We start from the raw sequence: 17,353 nt of genomic DNA on the forward strand, positions 1-17,353 counted from the left end.
CAACATAAAACTCCATTTAAATTAGAGCTATAATTAATGACATTAAAGATAACACTTATTAAGCTAAAAAACAGTTTATAAATATAAAACTGTACACATATATATGCACACAAAATTCAAAAACATCTTTGGATTAACTGAGTGCTGGGAGTTTGCCAGATTTTCACACTTGATCTGAAAAAGAATTTCTGAAAATCATGATTTTGTATATTTTTACAATTAACCTTTAAAACAAACCAAAAAAAAGATCATATTATCTTCAATAAATATGCTTATTTACTAATGTAGTGCCCCAAAATTAACCTCTCTGAAAGGCAACCCAACACTATCACAATTATAAATACATCACTTTGATTCAGCAATTCCAAATACAGGTATTTATACTACAGCTATTCTCACACAAGTGTGTGAAGACACATTTTTGTTCAAGAATGTTCACAGCAGCATTGTTTATATTAGCCCAGTATGGGATGTGACCTAAATGTCTATTAATAGAGACTAGATAAATTATGTACATTCATACAATTAAATACTGTATACCTGTGAAAGAAGATTAAGGTAGCTATGTGTGTTGGAGATGAATAACAGCCAAGATAAAGTGTGGTTTTAGAAAATAAAGACAGAATCGTATGCATCAACAGTGAGTAGAAAAGAGAGGAAAGGGATGTTCAGACCAGTATACTTGTAGATGCATAGACTATCTAGAAGGACAAAGCAAATAGTGGTTTCCTGTGTGTTGGAGATCTAGCAATCAGGAGTAATAACACTTATCTTTTCACTGTAAACACTGTAATCCACTTTGTATTATTTGAAATATTTAACATGTATCTATGCTACTTTTAAATTCTAAGAGCTTTTCAAAATTAGGTAGTGAATTACTCTGTTGTTGAATAGAATTATTTAAGGAAAATGCAGTTTTCAAGAATCAAAATTATTCTATGAAAAATAGTTGCTTTTAAGGGTTTAAAGAATTCTAAATTATCACTTACTCCTTGTGGCTTATTAAAATAGATGAAAATTAAACATAATTGTTTAATGTTCAGCTCTTCTCTGAACAAAGGTCTTTACATTGTTGCTAGTCAACAAATTCACATTTAACAGTCTTGTTTTGCTCCCTCAGTACTGAAGCAGTTTTTAAAAATCTGTTTTCTTTTGCTATATTTAACATATGTTCTACATAAAAGGATTTCCTATCGACCACAAATAAATGTGGAATCAGGGAATAGATATTAGCCTTTTCCACTGATATTAATCCTTTCAGGTCAGTGTGGCCTAGCCTTCCCTGACAAGAGAAACAAATGAAATGCCTACCTAGAACAAACAAAATGATGACTCACTAACTATAGTAGTTTCTACGCCAAGGTTGTTCTTAAAAATAAAAAATAAAAAGCTTGAGAAAATGCTATTACCTTTAACTACAGTTCCAAACAGATTAAATTATAGACCTAAAGGCTTAGATCAATTACCATTAACATGCTCTGTAACTGTGGGGAAAAAATTCTTTGGAATTGGAATTTACTCCAAATCAAAGAATATACTACTTAACATAGTGACAGGTCTTTTTTCACACTTGTTCAATATATTTTTTTTTATTTTTTTTTAAAGAGAGAGTGAGAGAGGAGAGAGAGAGAGAATTTTTTTTTTTTTTAATATTTATTTTTTAGTTCTCGGCGGACACAACATCTTTGTTGGTATGTGGTGCTGAGGCTCGAACCCGGGCCGCACGCATGCCAGGCGAGCGCGCTACCGCTTATCCCAGCCCTTGGTTCAATATATTATCTAATATTAGAGAAACACTGAACAAGGTAATACTAGAAGAGTTACCTAATCGAAAAAGGTCTGTGTTGGCTAACTCAACACCAATGCTTATAATTTTATATCAAACTTCCTTAAAATAAGTGTTAGACACATTAAAAAATTAAAAATAAAGTTAAACTCACCTTTAACACTTTTTCTATTAACATCTGCCCCCTTTTCAAGTAAATACTGAGCAATCTCTTTATGTCCTTTGTAACATGAAATCATCAAGCAGGTATGCCCATGCCGGTTTGACACTTCCAAATCAGCTTTGTGTTCTACAAGGTACTTCACTATTTCCAAGTGGCCATCAAAACATGCAGCTCGAAGAGGAGTTGAATTGGTTAGAGTCGTGTTGTTGACAGATGCTCCATGATTTAACAAAGATTGGACCACCTTCAGATGCCCTGCTGCAGAAGCCGCCCATAAAGGGGGAGCCCCCTCAATGGTTTCGCCATCAAAGTTGACAGAACCCCCGACTTCTATGGAGGCACTGCACTGCTCTAGGAGAAATTCCACCATGTCTAGATGCCCATACCTGGCAGCCATCAAGAGTGGCGTGGCCCCATTTGTTTTTTCAGAGATCAAGGAGGAAACCTCCTCTTTAGATTTGCTTGCCAACAACTTGGTGAGAAGCCGGAGTTTGCCATCCCGCGCTGCGTTAAACACCGCCGTCTTTAGATCCATTTATGTCCAGTTGAGAGGCTGTGCTTTATCCTTCAAAGCAGAGCTCCGGCTTAGCTCTCTTGCAGGCAAGAGTTACAGGAACCAAAGTTCAATGTTAGTCACTGCACCCCAGAACGGATATAAACCCACGGAGAGTATGTTTTGTCCTATTGCCTTCCAACAACTGATAACCAGAGCACCAAACTAGAGAAAGAAAAAAAAAAAGTAGCAGTTTTGAATTTTCCATAGGTAAAGGGAAAAACACTAGATTTTCTTAATTTCTAACTAGTGTGGGAAGAAACGGAGGGGTGGGGGTGTGAGCCGTACGTTAGAGGCTAGTCCGCCCCCCTCCCCATACATACATACACACACACACACGTGGGAAAGGAAAATACAAAAGGGTTCAAAGGAGACCCAAATGTTTTGGTGGGAGGCCCTCTCTCTTCTGTGTGCGGAAAATTTAAATACTACAGGCAACTGGTTTTCGTCTCTAGTTCTCACCAGCCAAGCTTTGTTCTAGTTTTGCTTTGCACACACCCAAGGAAAGTACAACCAAGACAAGGAGACAGACAGGTTCAGAAATGTTTCTTTTGCTTGCATCTGCAGAGAGGGGGCCAAGGGCGCCAGGCTGGAAGGCCTCATTGTGGTTGGGATGGGTTTCGAAAAGGAACAAAAAGGTCGGGCACACCAGTCGTTGGGCAGCTAACACCAAAGCCCTCACTCCAAGGTTTTCTTTCCTTTAAAACTCGACGGTCTCAGGAAATCCGGCTGCGTTTTAGCCATTAAGTTCGCCCGCCTCATTTTGCGTACCCCCCCTTCAAAGATCTGCGAGTTCCCCAAACCACAATCGCCCCTAGATAACCCGCGCAGTACCTTTTCCAGACACCGGGAACTCTTCCCTAAACTACGCGATCGATCACGACCCCCTCCTGGGGTCAGACCACCCCGTGGCCTCCAGCCTGCCGCCCGCCTGCCGCTCCGGGGGGCGCCCTCCTTCCCGCCCAGGCCTCCCAGCGGGCGCTCAGGCCGCGGCCCGGGCCCTGGCAGGCCGCCGCCGCCGCCGCCACTACCTGCCCGGGGGCTAGTCCTTCCAGCTGCCGCTGGCCGCTCGGGCTCGGGCCGCCCCCTTCAAATGGAAACCGTTGTCCCCGCCGCCGCCCGGGCCGCCCTGCTCCGCCTGCGGCCGCACAGTTCCTCCATGCCCCGCGCCCCAGAGGAATGAATCCGGCCGCGCTGCTCGCCCCGCCCCGCCGAGCTGCCTCCCGCCCTCCCAGCCTGCTCGGGCTGCAGCGGCTGCAGCGGCTGCCGCGGCGGATGGTGTAATGGGCTGCGGGCCGGGGGCCGGACAAGCCAGAGCAAAGCTTCACATCACTGACGCGGCAGCCGCGCCATTGGGCCGGGGGAGGGCGGCGGCCGCCGCGAGCAACCGCCTAGGGGCGGGGCGGGGCGCCGTGGCTGGGGCGGGGCGCCGTGGGAGGGGGAGGGACCTTGAGCTCTGCGAAGGACGTGTGTGCGTGCCGGGGGCGGGACGCCGTGAGGGGGCGGGGCCGCGCCGCAGCGGCCCGAGGTAGACGGAGAAACAGAGGAAATATCGCGTGCTCCCCACTTCTTACTCCACCTCTCTGCTTTTCCCTACGCTGGCTTTGGGGATGCTGGGCGTGGTCTCAGGGGGCTGGGAAAAGTAGCATCCAGTTATACTTTCCTACTCATCTGAGCACTCTCAGGGTAGTCTCTTCTCTGCTTTCTTTTGGTGGTCCCTGAATAAACGCAGCTCATAATTACACGTCAAAACACTCAAGACAAATTTCAGAAAATGAGATTAGCTTTGAAAGCTACCAAACATGACTGATTTTTTTTTTTAAATATGGTCTCTGAAGAATATAAAGACTATAAGGAATCGTAAAACCTAAGAGCAGTATAAATTCAACAAGGTCTAGTCCTTAAATTCTAAATAATAAAAACTATGAAATGAAAGGTAAAAAGTGTACACTGATGAAAGAAATTACTACTTAATACAGCAGGAAATAAACTGGAATTCGTGACGTTAAGACCTGGAATGTACGGTATTAAACAAGGATGAAGAAGAATTGAAATGTGTTAGGGGAATAACAACCCACAATGTATCCTGAGAAAACCATTTTTGAAAACGGACCTTCAATTTCTTGAACACTATTTGGTGGGATTTAAATTCACAACGTTCCGTAGTACCACTGGGAAAAAGAATATTAGAGTAGACAGACCTTAAGCATCATCAATATGATCATCTTTATGTTAGAAGCCATGCAACACTAAACACATTTTACTTTAAAAATCACAACTCCATTTTTGTATATTATAGTATTATCTAGGAATTTATGTAGTTTTACATAGTTGAATCATGATTTTCATACAGATATGTATTTTGCTTTTTAACCTTGGCACACTAAATATTTCTCATGTTTTAATGGTCTTACCACAGTAGTGAGTTTTTAGTGAAGCACAATATTTCCCTTAGGAAATATTAGCCATTATATACACTCAGCATCAAATTGTCCAAACTGAAGTTGAGGTTACTACCACTAAGAAGAAAACATGAAAGAATATAGTATAAAGGATGAGATCAACCACCTAATGAAATTAAACCACCAAGAGGACTAGCTGTTTTATCCCCATCATACAGGTGACAGTTCTATATTCCTAGGGTATAGCTGTAGGGTATTGATTTAACATTGGAGCAGCCATCTTAAATGTTAACCACCACCTTATGAGGTAAGTTTCACTTTCCTGTACTTCCTCTTTCCTGAACTCCCCTCATCCCCATTAGTGACCCTACCCCATGGTATCATAACCCTAAGCCAATCCTGGAAGGACAGGACTCTTTGGCTCCAAAAGCCACATGGTGCCATCAACCTAAGCCAATCCCATGCTATTCCCCACCTGCCTAGCTCTGAGGCAAGCACCCCTGAGCCTATCCCATAATACCACAACCACAACTGCAAACCCCTACACTGCAAAAGCTGAACACCTGAACATCTCAGGGCCCTCTCTCCTCTCTATAGAGAGATGGCCTTTATTTGTCAGCTTTGACAAACTTCTGTGGATCTCTGCCTGTTCTTCTTCCTTCATTTCTCCCTCGTCCATCTCTTGCTTTCTCACTTTTCTTTCTTTTTTTTTTAAATTTTTTTTGTCAGAGTAGAAATTAGAAGTTTATTAAAGGACAGCACAAAAGACTTCTCCCGGAGGAAGAAGAGGACCCAAGAGGTGGAATCCCTCACTTTTCTTTCAATAGCTACCAGGTGTGGTGTCCCAATGGAAGCCTAACCTGAGTTGACGTCTCTCTTTCATCTAATTCTGTAAGATGATGTAAAAATTTATATTGTTGGTCTTCAATATAAATTGTATCCTCCATTGGGTTTTCAAGGGATAGATGAACATATTTTCTAATCTCCAACTTAAACACCTAATATTCTTTTCTAAAATCCATTGCTGGTAAGTCGAAGGTAATTTGTTGATTCATTTCCCAACTCTTTCACAACAGCTGTGTTTTTCTCGATTTACAAAAAGAAAAGCTTTCACTCATAAAGAGTCTCAAAATGATGTGCCACTCTGTGATGTAAAGACTTCAGGGAATCTTTGCCAGTTCTTTATGGATTTAAAATACTGAGCTGTAAAAGCAATTCTAAGCAGGAAGAGTGAATCAGGCGGTATAGCGATACCAGATTTCAAACTATATTACAGAGCAATAGTGACAAAAACAGCATGGTACTGGTACCAGAACAGGCGGGTGGACCAATGGTATAGAATAGAGGACACAGAGACTAATCCACAAAGTTACAACTATCTTATATTTGATAAAGGGGCTATAAGCATGCAATGGAGGAAGGATAGCATCTTCAACAAATGGTGTTGGGAAAACTGGAAATCCATATGCAACAAAATGAAACTGAATCCCTTTCTCTCACCATGCACAAAAGTTAACTCAAAATGGATCAAGGAGCTTGATATCAAATCAGAGACTCTGCATCTGATAGAAGAAAAAGTTGGCTCTGATCTACAGATTGTGGGGTCGGGCTCCAAATTCCTTAATAGGACACCCATAGCACAAGAGTTAATAACAAGAATCAACAAATGGGACTTAATTAAACTTAAAAGTTTTTTCTCAGCAAGAGAAACAATAAGAGAGGTAAATAGGGAGCCTACATCCTGGGAACAAATTTTTACTCCTCACACTTCAGATAGAGCCCTAATATCCAGAGTATACAAAGAACTCAAAAAATTAGACAATAAGATAACAAATAACCCAATCAACAAATGGGCCAAGGACCTGAACAGACACTTCTCAGAGGAGGATATACAATCAATCAACAAGTACATGAAAAAATGCTCACCATCTCTAGCAGTCAGAGAAATGCAAATCCAAACCACCCTAAGATACCATCTCACTCTAGTAAGATTGGCAGCCACTATGAAGTCAAACAACAACAAGTGCTGGCGAGGATGTGGAGAAAAGGGTACACTTGTACATTGCTGGTGGGACTGCAAATTGGTGCGGCCAATTTGGAAAGCAGTTTGGAGATTCCTGGGAAAGCTGGGAATGGAACCACCATTTGACCCTGCTATTGCCCTTCTCGGACTATTCCCTGAAGACCTTAAAAGAGCATGCTACAGGGATACTGCCACATCGATGTTCATAGCAGCACAATTCACAATAGCTAGACTGTGGAACCAACCCAGATGCCCTTCAATAGATGAATGGATAAAAAAAAATGTGGCATCTATACACAATGGAGTACTATGCAGCAATAAAAAATGACAAAATCATGGAATTTGCAGGGAAATGGATGGCACTAGAGCAGATTATGCTTAGTGAAGCTAGCCAATCCCTAAAAAACAAATACCAAATGTCTTCTTTGATATAATGAGAGCAACTATGAACAGAGCAGGGAGGAAGAATAGGAAGAAAAGAATAACATTAAACAGAGACATGAGATGGGAGGGAAAGGGAGACAAAAGGGAAATTGCATGGAAATGAAGGGAGACCCTCACTGCTATACAAAATTACATATAAGAGGTTGTGAGGGGAATGGGAAAATAAACAAGGAGAGAAATGAATTACAGTAGATGGGGTAGAGAGAGAAGATGGGAGGGGAGGGGAGGGGGGATAGTAGGGGATAGGAAAGGTAGCAGAATACAACAATTACTAATAGGGCATTATGTAAAATTGTGGATGTGTAACCGACGTGATTCTGCAATCTGCATTTGGGGTAAAATTGGGGGTTCATAACCCACTTCAATCTAATGTATGAAATATGATATGTCAAGAGCTTTGTAATGTTGTGAACAACCAATAAAAAAAAATACTGAGCTGTATTGAGAAATTATATACTTCGAATAGCTGGGTTACAAATTCTCTTGCAAGTCAGATGCTTTCCAAATAACTGCTTTCAACAGAGTATGACCTAATGATCACTAAGTGTAAAGTGAAAGAGTTCAAAGAATTGAGTGACATTGATATACAAACAGAAATCCTTATAGACTTTTTTCTTTTTTTTCTTTTAAGTTATAGATGAACAAATACTTTTATTTTATTAGTTTTATGTGGTGCTGAGGATCGAATCCATTGCCTCACACATGCTATGCAAGCACTCAGCCACTGAGCTACAACCCCAGTCCTAGACTTATTTATTAATGTGAAAACACTTTCTCAGAATTTATAAACATGAAAAATTAAGAGAGCATTGATGCTGAACTGTTTCATTCTAGTAAGAAGTAGTATTTAACCATAAATGCCTGCACTAATTGTAAAAAAATCATATTTAATAATGAATATAATCATATTTAATAATTTATGGGGCCAGGGTCAGAGGCTCAGTGGTAGAGCGCTTGCCTAGCATGTGTGTGAAGCACTGGGTTTGATCTCCGGCACCACATAAAAATAAAAAAAATAAAAATAAAAGTATTGTGTCCATCTACAGCTAAAAAAATTTTTTAAATTATAAAAATTTGTAATATATTTTGTATTATTCTGGATACTTGAATATTATAATAAGTGTAAAGATGCCTCAGTCTAGAAGAAAATATTTAAGTACTTATATTCTTACGTCATAGAAAATTTAAAAATTTTAAACGTGTTTTCACTGCAGAGATACAATACTGTGAGTGATAAAAAAAATTAAAAATAAAGATACATTAATTAGGATTTACTCCTAAGGGATGGAGAGATGAAAAAGAATTATGGGCATAAAGAGAAAAATAAATTCTGTAAACTATCCTATAAGTTTGCTCATATATTTTTAAATGGTTGATGAAAAGCATAATTACTATGATTTAGACTCATTTATAAGTACAACTGTTTTGCTTTTAAATTTTTAATTTTTACAATATGTGGGAAATAGCACCATTTGCAACTACTTAAACTTAGAATTAAATTTATTTAGATGTCAGTAGAGAATATGCAAGAAGGTAGCTGTTGTATGTGTGGACAGAAATATTTGAAGACCTCTGATTTATTTATCAACCATCTTTGGAAGTTGTTTCCTTTTCCAAAGATTGTGGCAATGTTTGTTCTTCACATTTTTTAAAATTTTATTATTTATTTTTTTTTTACTTACAGAGAAACTTAACTAAATTTTCTTTTACTTTTATTCTGAAAGTCCTTTCACTGGGTTTCTAAATATCCACCTCTTCCCTATACCATGACTCTAAGTCCAGAGGAGACACTACCCCATTCCTGAGAAGGTAGTTGGGAGGAGGAATTGGATCAGCAAAGAGTGGACAATCTTATTACTAAAATAAACATATTCAGGTATCTAAGTGTTTTTCTTCTTCTCACACTTAGCCTTGGGATAAGTTTCCAAGAACTGAATTACACATGTACTTTTTGATCATGAACAAAATGTACATATATATTACATATATATATATATATATATATATATATATATATATATAAATCTATATTTGTACGTATGTACGTGTGTGTGTGTGTGTGTGTGTGTGTGTGTAATATTTTTTTTTTCATACTGCTTCCTGGAGAGTTAGACCAGTCTGGCGTATCACGAACAAAAGAGTGTCAGCTTTACCAAAACCTTACCCAGTTTAATGTGTGTTTTAAAATTCTGGCTAGTTTCACATGTATAAAATGGTATGACAAAGTTTCCAAAATTTGCCTGTTCACCCTTTGATTTTTTTAATGTAATTTCCTGTAATTAGTAGAATATTTCATCTACATTATTCCTTCTGAGAATTTTCAGTTGTTTAGTTCCTGCCAGTCTATGTTTAACCCAGAATCATCAGTGAAATAGTCTGTTCGCATGGTTTTGGTAAACTTTGTTAACTTGGTCTAGTTTGAAGAAAAGCCAGAATTAATTTTTTAAAAAATACTTCTAGTTTTGAGTAACTAACTGAACAACAGTTCAAGTTAGAAGAGCATGAACTACTTTCCTCCTTTTGAGAAACTGATAGTCTGTGGGAGATTTGCAGCTATAAACAGAATAGAGCAAACTATATATCCAAACAACAGTGAGAGCCCAAAGTACAGAGCTGCTAACTCTGGCTAAGTCTGAGAAGGAGGTGATGGTTAAAATGAATCTTAAAGGATTTGTGAGAGTAGCCCAGCCAAGAGGCAATAGGAAAAGAGGAAGCACTATTGAGAAAGCAGGGTGTTGAAAGAAGCCATGGGGTGGCCCCTTCATTCTTTTCCTTCTTTGTGAGCTACAGAGTGGTACCCTAAGCTACCTTTTGAATGTACAGAAATCCCCACTCCCTTGCATCAAGTGCATCCTAATACACCACTTCTTATCTCTGCAGCATAAGCATCCTTCACATTATCTCATTGCCACTGCTCTCTCAGAGGTTTAAGGAGTGCTGTCTGATTAAGGTTATCTTCATAAAGCCAGAATAGTTTTCTGGGGTACAAGCATTTTTAGTAGGAAACTTGTGAACCCAAATGAATCTTAAAATTTAGAAATAGTCAGGGCAGTGTTTGTTTAGCAGGGACACATCTAGGGTCCCCTTGGGTATTTTGGTCTACTCTCTACTTCCCTGAATGATATAAGATAAAGAGGCAGTAAATTGGTTAGCAAATTCTAATTATTTTCTCTCGGCACAGTCTCCCTTTTTGGTATGGTGCTATTATTTTATTCATCATATCATTACAAGCTATAAATCTTTTTTTTTTTCCTTTTTGTTGGTAGAGGGGATTGGACCCAGGGATGTTTAATCACTGAGCCACATCCCTAGCCCTTTTTATCTTTTGAGACAAGGTCTCATTAAATTGTTTAGGGCCTCACTAAATTGCTGAGATTTGCCTCAAATTTGTACTCCTCCTGCCTCAGCCTTGGCAATTGCTGGGAATATAGGCTTTCTCCATCATACCCAGCACAAGCTAGAAAGCATGTATCATTGTAAAAGTGTCTGTTTCTTTTCCTTGTTATCTCATTTCCTAAAGTTGTCAGGGCCCTGACTCTAGGAGTAATAGATAAAAAAGAATGGAGGGCTGGGGATATGGCTCAAGTGGTAGCACGCTTGCCTGGCATGCGTGCAGCCCAGGTTCGATCCTCAGCACCACATACAAACAAAGATGTTGCGTCCACCGATAACTAAAAAATAAATATTAAAATTCTCTCTCTCTCTCTCTCCCTCTCTCACTCTCTCTTTAAAAAAAAAAAAAAAAGAATGGAAAGAGTCTTAAGAATTGGCTTCTACCCATTAGAAGCTTCCCCCTCCCCATTCTAACCCAGCCCACCCAAAGATTTTCTAAGCTTTCTCTTATAGACACCCAAATTTCTTGGAAAGATGAGGATATAGTTGATAACATGGGAGCAGAAGATCTGTTCTAAGAAATTCTAAGAGAAAGACATATGAAAGAGGCCAGAGTCACCCCAGATATGAGGCCACTGTCAGCAGCAGGCTCTGTTCAGTGCACCAAGAGCCGCTGGAATTGATCCCTGGGTGTTGATGACGTTGGCTGCAACTTCAGTCTCAGTCCTTCCTCCTACCCTAACCTTTGCTGTGACCCCAATTGGCTGCTCATGCCTGCATGAGTGTCCATCCAGTCAAGCAGGCATAGCTCCAATCTCACCAGTAATTCTTTGGCTTCATTCCCAGGTTGCCTTAGGAATTCAGAAATCATTCACCTGCAACATTTATCTATCTTATTTCATTTTTATCAATTATTGTATAGTCTGAATGACCACCTCTCTCCCAAATTCCTTATGATCACATCTAGGCCACCGTGCATGCACCTAACCAAGGTATATTTTACCCAGTCCTTATAAAATGAAAAATTCATCTCCACTTGCTGCAGCAGAATGTGCCTCTACATTATTGTTTCTTAGAATATGGTCCACAGAGCTCAAGAAATTGTTTAAAAGGAACATTCCTAGGACCAACCTGTAGAATTTCATATTCACTAGTTCTGATGGGAAGTACAAGATTCTACATTTTTAAGAAATCCCAGAGATGAGTCTTATGCCTACCAAGTTTGAGACCCATAGCCTTATTGGTCCCTGTATTCCACTTTCTAAAGAGTAGTTACTGTCACAGGTGTAAATCCCTATCACTTGTCTGGTTGCTGTGGGTCCCAGCCATCCTTCCTTCTCATTAAGTTAGGACCTGCTCGCTAGTATATGTTGGGCATAAAATCCAGGACTACTACAGAGCTCATCAGCCCAGGCTATCAATATATGACTTTATGGCTGATGGACTTCCCTACCAACATGGTGAGACTCTGTTATTAGTGAGTTTATCAGCCTGGCTCACAGCCTGATGAGCCACACCCTCAATGAGGAACTCTGGTCTTGAGTTCTCTCTCACAACCCAAACTGATGGCAGATGGAGTCAGACTGTTATCACTTGAAGACATATGAAACCAAGCTGACATCATTGGAGCCACACTGTATTGGAGGAGAATTAATCAGATGGCTTCTAACCCAGTTGCCTTATCTAGTCTCTGCACAGAATGGGGGGAATCCCTATTGCCTTCCCTGCCTGTGTCTTGGGCACTCCCAGGACCACTCTCTGTCCTGAGGAGAAAGCCTCAGATGCAATGGCAAAGCCCCTGTTGGCCAGACTCTAAACACCTTCTAATGCTTCTTTCTTTCAGAGCCTGCAAAATGAATTTTGCTTCCACAGTCTCACTTCTTTGGTGTCCTCACGTCCTACCCTAGTTCCAAACTCTCATTTAAATCTGGCTCCCCACCACATTCACCAAATACAGTCCCTCCCTACACAGGAGCTCCCAGGCACCTCCTTGGACACTCAATTTGAGTCATTATTGATGATTCATTTTCTGCTAAGGAGAGCTTCTTCAGCACCCCCAAGGAGCTCACAAATCTAGAATTCTTATCCATACCACTAGTGGAATCCATTGTTATAGTGTAGAATTTAGCAAGATGATTTTACACCAGGATCGGCTCCACTTCACTTCCAAACCCTCTGATTTTCTGAGCACCTGGTTACTCCCAGCTGACTCTGTGCCTCTCACTCATCTTTAGGTCTTTCCTACACAGGCCCAGTGTTTCATGCTGACCCTGTGAAAAATTCCCAGTGCCTCAGCAGGGTCACTTTCCCTGACCCCAATCCCTCCTGCTTCTGATTTCTTTATCCTACCACCAATTGGCAGTCCAACATGTCTCATCCTTACTTCAGTGCTGAACTCAACCCTGATTGTAAGAACCTTCCTCTTGATTCTTGTTGGAGCTAGCCATGAACATAACTTCAACTCCAGTACTTCTGATTGGAAACCCCCTGGCTAGTTGTTTCCTGATTGTGACTGAGGCTATGCCTCTTGTTTATTTTCTATTTTTTGTGTTACTTATTTATTTTTGAGGCAAGGTCTCACTAAGTTGCCCATGCTGGCTTCAAACTCATGATCCTCCTGGCTTTGGCTCCCAAGTAGGTGGGATTACAGGTGTTTTCCACCCACCTAGATTCTGCTGTGCCTTTTGATGAGAGTGACTCCTTTCTGGCTCTTCCAGTGGCACTATTCTTTGCCACTAAGTTAGAAAGTAGGCCTTATACTAAGTCTTTGCCTCTCTTCCTGCCACATAGGTCCAGAGTAGCCCACCATATTTATAACCAAATCTTAGGTTATGCTTTCTAACCAGAAGGGGAAGAGCCCCTTAGTGCCAGTTCTGTGAGTTCAGTACTCTAGGGGAGCACCCTAGGGAACATCTGAAGACTTACATTAGTGGTAGATCAAAATTCTCCCCTTAAGAAGTATAGATCAGGGCTGGGGATGTGGCTCAAGCGGTAGCGCGCTCGCCTGGCATGCGTGCGGCCCGGGTTCGATCCTCAGCACCACATACCAACAAAGATGTTGTGTCCGCCGAGAACTAAAAAATAAATATTAAAAATTCTCTCTCTCTCTCTCTCTCTCTTTAAAAAAAAAAAAAAGAAGTATAGATCAAATCCACAGGAACAGGCTGGCAGATGTGTCCTTGAAACTGTGTTCTGCTATGCATCCATCCCATTTGGGCTCAGGGAAGCTAATGAGTTAGTCATTATTTATTTCATTTTAACTAAATTAATATTTTATTATGTTGATTTATTTTATCTTATTTTTACAATACTGAGAATTGAACCCAGGTTGCTATACCACTGAGCTGCATCCCCAACCCTTTTTATTTTGAGACAGGGTGTCCCTCAGTTGCTGAGGCTAGCCTCAGTCTCCTCAAGTAGCTGGGATTAAAGATGTGTGCTATTCATCAGCTTATTTGTTTTAAATAATAATTGTTTTCCTATGTCCTTTAGACAATCAATTCCTCAGTCTGAGGTTCGAAGTCCAAGGACACCAGAAACACCCTTCACCTTGCAAGTCCCTCTTGAAAGTAACCTTCTGATTGGTCATTGGTGGAGGACAGTCATCTTTCATCCATCCATGCATCCATCCATTCTTCGATTCATTCAGCCTATCACTTATTCTTTCAGGAGACATTTATTGCTGACTGACTGTGCTGCCCAGTGATGAGCCTGGAGACAGTGTGCATGAGCAAGACAGTGTTGTACATGCCCTTCTGCAGCTCTAGACATGCAACACCTGGAATGGTCATGGGATGGGGAAGAAGGCTTTTCAGAGGCAATGTTTTCATAGAGGCCATATGGAGGAGGTTCCAGACAGAGAGAAATGCTCAGAAGAAAGGGAGGGACTGGCTGCTGAAGAACTGAAAGAAGTTCCACCGTGCTGGAAAATTACAAAGGTGCAATGAGCAATAAGAGAATTTTGAAGGAGGCAGATCATGGAGCATCTTAGGAAGTCATGTTGAATCATTTGAACCTGATGCTATAGCAATAAAATTTTCATCAGGCAGAACTCAAACCTGAGCAAATGGGGCAGGGCCAGGCCTAGTTTCTTCTAACCTTGAGGGCGCCAAATAAAAATCAATTTATGGCTTTACTAAGAGCAGGCTGGACATGATGCTGAAGTCTGTCTGGCTAAGTATCTACAGCCAAGGGGCCCCAAAGGACCATTCATTTATAGTTCTCAAGGTCCGCCTTCTGATAAGTGCATACAGTAATTTGCCTGTGTTCTACCTTGCTCTCAAAAATAAAAACCAAGCGCAAACAACAAGAACAAAACATACAAGGGCTCAGTGGTAAGAGCACTTGCCTCACATGTGTGAGGCACTGGATTTGATCCTAAGCACCACATAACAATAAGTAAAATAAAAGTATTGTGTCCATCTACAGCTAAAAATATTTTTAAAAAGAACAAAACATATACCCAAACTAATCTAGTGGATCTATTCAGTACATTCTGGCATTAGAATCCTGTATTTTTCCTGATAGAAGAGCCCTTCCTGCTACATGTTGACATCAAAATAATAATATCCAGGGTGTGTTTGTTTTGCTAAAATTACTAGCCTGGGTCCATAAATGACAACAATGTGAAATACCCACCCAGTGTTCCTGGGGAAAACCAAAGTTGCTAAAACCCTGAAAAAAGAAGTTAAATAAATAAATAAATAAAAGAGAAAGAAGGAGAAAAAGAGGAAGAATGATATTGGGAAAGTAAAATCTTTTGAGCAGTGCCCTGGTTCTATGGTTAGGGAAGGGAGAAAGACCCAATTTTCAGAAAACTTCTCTACAGGGATAGAGAAATCAATGGAAGTGTGACATTGCTTAAAATGTCTTTTGTTCCTAAGCTGTTTTTTACTTTGGTGGCATTGTTATTGTTCTTGGAATAGTTATAAGGCTTGATAGAGTTTTAGAAGAAGTCACAGGATTTGTTTTGATGAAAGATTTTGTAATTCTTACTTTCTAATGAGAATATTAGGTGGAGAGCTACAATCTCCCCAGATAATCTTTATTGCTGTCTCTACAATCTGTTCACCTTCAACTATGTCCTGGGAAAGCAAAATGGTGAAAAGTACTTTTTACTTCTTTAGGTTGATCCAGCCTCCAGAGCCAACCCTGTTTCCACCACCAACAAGATGCTTACAGTGATGATGATGATTCATTTTTGAGAACTGATTGTTTTCTAGGTCCTGTATCTTATTTTTCTTTTTTTTTTTTTTAAAGTGAGAGAGGAGAGAGAGAGAGAGAGAGAGAGAGAGAGAGAGAGAGAGAGAGAGAATTTTTTAAATATTTATTTATTTTTTTTTTAGTTCTCGGCGGACACAACATCTTTGTTGGTATGTGGTGCTGAGGATCGAACCCGGGCCGCACGCATGCCAGGCGAGCGCGCTACCGCTTGAGCCACATCCCCAGCCCTCTTATTTTTCATTTGCAAATATTCTGAGAAATATTTATTGCTTTGTTTTATTTTGCAGTGCTGAAGATTGAACCCAGGGCCTCATTATGTAAGCACTCCAACACTGAGCTACATCCCTATGTCCTCAATATGTATTAAAAAAAATTTTTTTTTAATAGGTTAGAAGGGGAAACTCACAGGAGGAGAATGCTAACATATTTTTTTTTTTTAAAGAGAGTGTGAGAGAGGAGAGAGAGAGAATTTTTAATATTTATTTTTTAGTTCTCAGCGGACACAACATCTTTGTTGGTATGTGGTGCTGAGGATCGAACCCGGGTTGCACGCATGCCAGGCGAGCGCGCTACCTCTTGAGCCACATCCCCAGCCCCTGTATTTTAAAATTTTGTTTGTAGAGGAAAATGGTCATCAAATATATTGTAAGGTTTCTGCTGTCCCGTTTCATGGTGGTGGTGGGGAGATTAGTCAGCTTTTTTGGTGATTCTGTACACAAGGACTGTGCAACCTGTTTATTTTTAATTTTGAGACAAGGTCTCACTAAGTTGCTTAGGACCTTGCTAAATTTCTGAGGCTAGCTTCAAACTTGTGATCCTTCTGCTTCAGCCTCCTGAGTTGCTAGGATTATAAGAGTGTGCCACCATACCTGGCTTGCAAAAAGATTTTAACATTATAAGTACTTTTACATGGATGGGGAACAGAAGGATAGAGAGGTTGAATGACTTGAGCTAGTAAGTGGTGGGTGCAATTTGTATCCAGACAATCTGACTCCAGAATTATGTGCTGCATAGTCTCCTCAGTATAGTGTATTTCCTTGGTGATGGGTATTTGCTCTCCAAGTTTTTGGAGAGCAAATAATTTTTCCTGCCCCCAAGGTCCCTGGATCCTGGGACTGAGTTCCTTGGAGGGGTCTTGACTCTTTGGGACTTTCCCCAAAGCTTGTAGCTAGCAAGTCCACATCCCCATCACTGGGAATACACCAATGAGAAAGTCTCTCCACCTTGGTCTTGCTCATGATCCTGAGTTGTTCCCTTAATTTGTTTCCCATCTATCTTCTTCTCCCATTCCTGATTTGTAGATGCTTACTCCTTAGATTCACTGCCATTGTAGATTTATTTGCTCTTTAGATTTGATATGTGATCATGTTTCACTGAAAAATCTATAAATGACTCATTATGGTTATGATTATGGTTTGCACTTACC

The 17,353-nt window shown here is 40.4% G+C and overlaps 1 protein-coding gene across 2 annotated transcripts in view; it reads right to left on the bottom strand.

Annotated features, from left to right (window-relative positions):
- The window catches only part of FEM1C (fem-1 homolog C), a 29,444-nt gene extending 25,609 nt beyond the window's left edge, over nt 1-3,835 (bottom strand). The window contains exons 1-2 of one of the 2 annotated variants that reach the window (XM_081289050.1): nt 3,534-3,835; nt 1,941-2,667 (exon numbers count right to left, since the gene is read on the bottom strand). In XM_081289050.1, coding sequence (XP_081145176.1) covers nt 1,941-2,484 — 544 coding nt within the window. In that variant the 5' untranslated portion in view covers nt 2,485-2,667; nt 3,534-3,835. The other variant, XM_081289051.1, reaches the window with a different exon arrangement.
- Between the last annotated feature and the right edge of the window lie 13,518 nt (nt 3,836-17,353).

This window comes from Spermophilus citellus, assembly GCF_964194105.1.
Source record: "Spermophilus citellus genome assembly, chromosome: 1".
Lineage (NCBI taxonomy): Eukaryota > Metazoa > Chordata > Mammalia > Rodentia > Sciuridae > Spermophilus > Spermophilus citellus.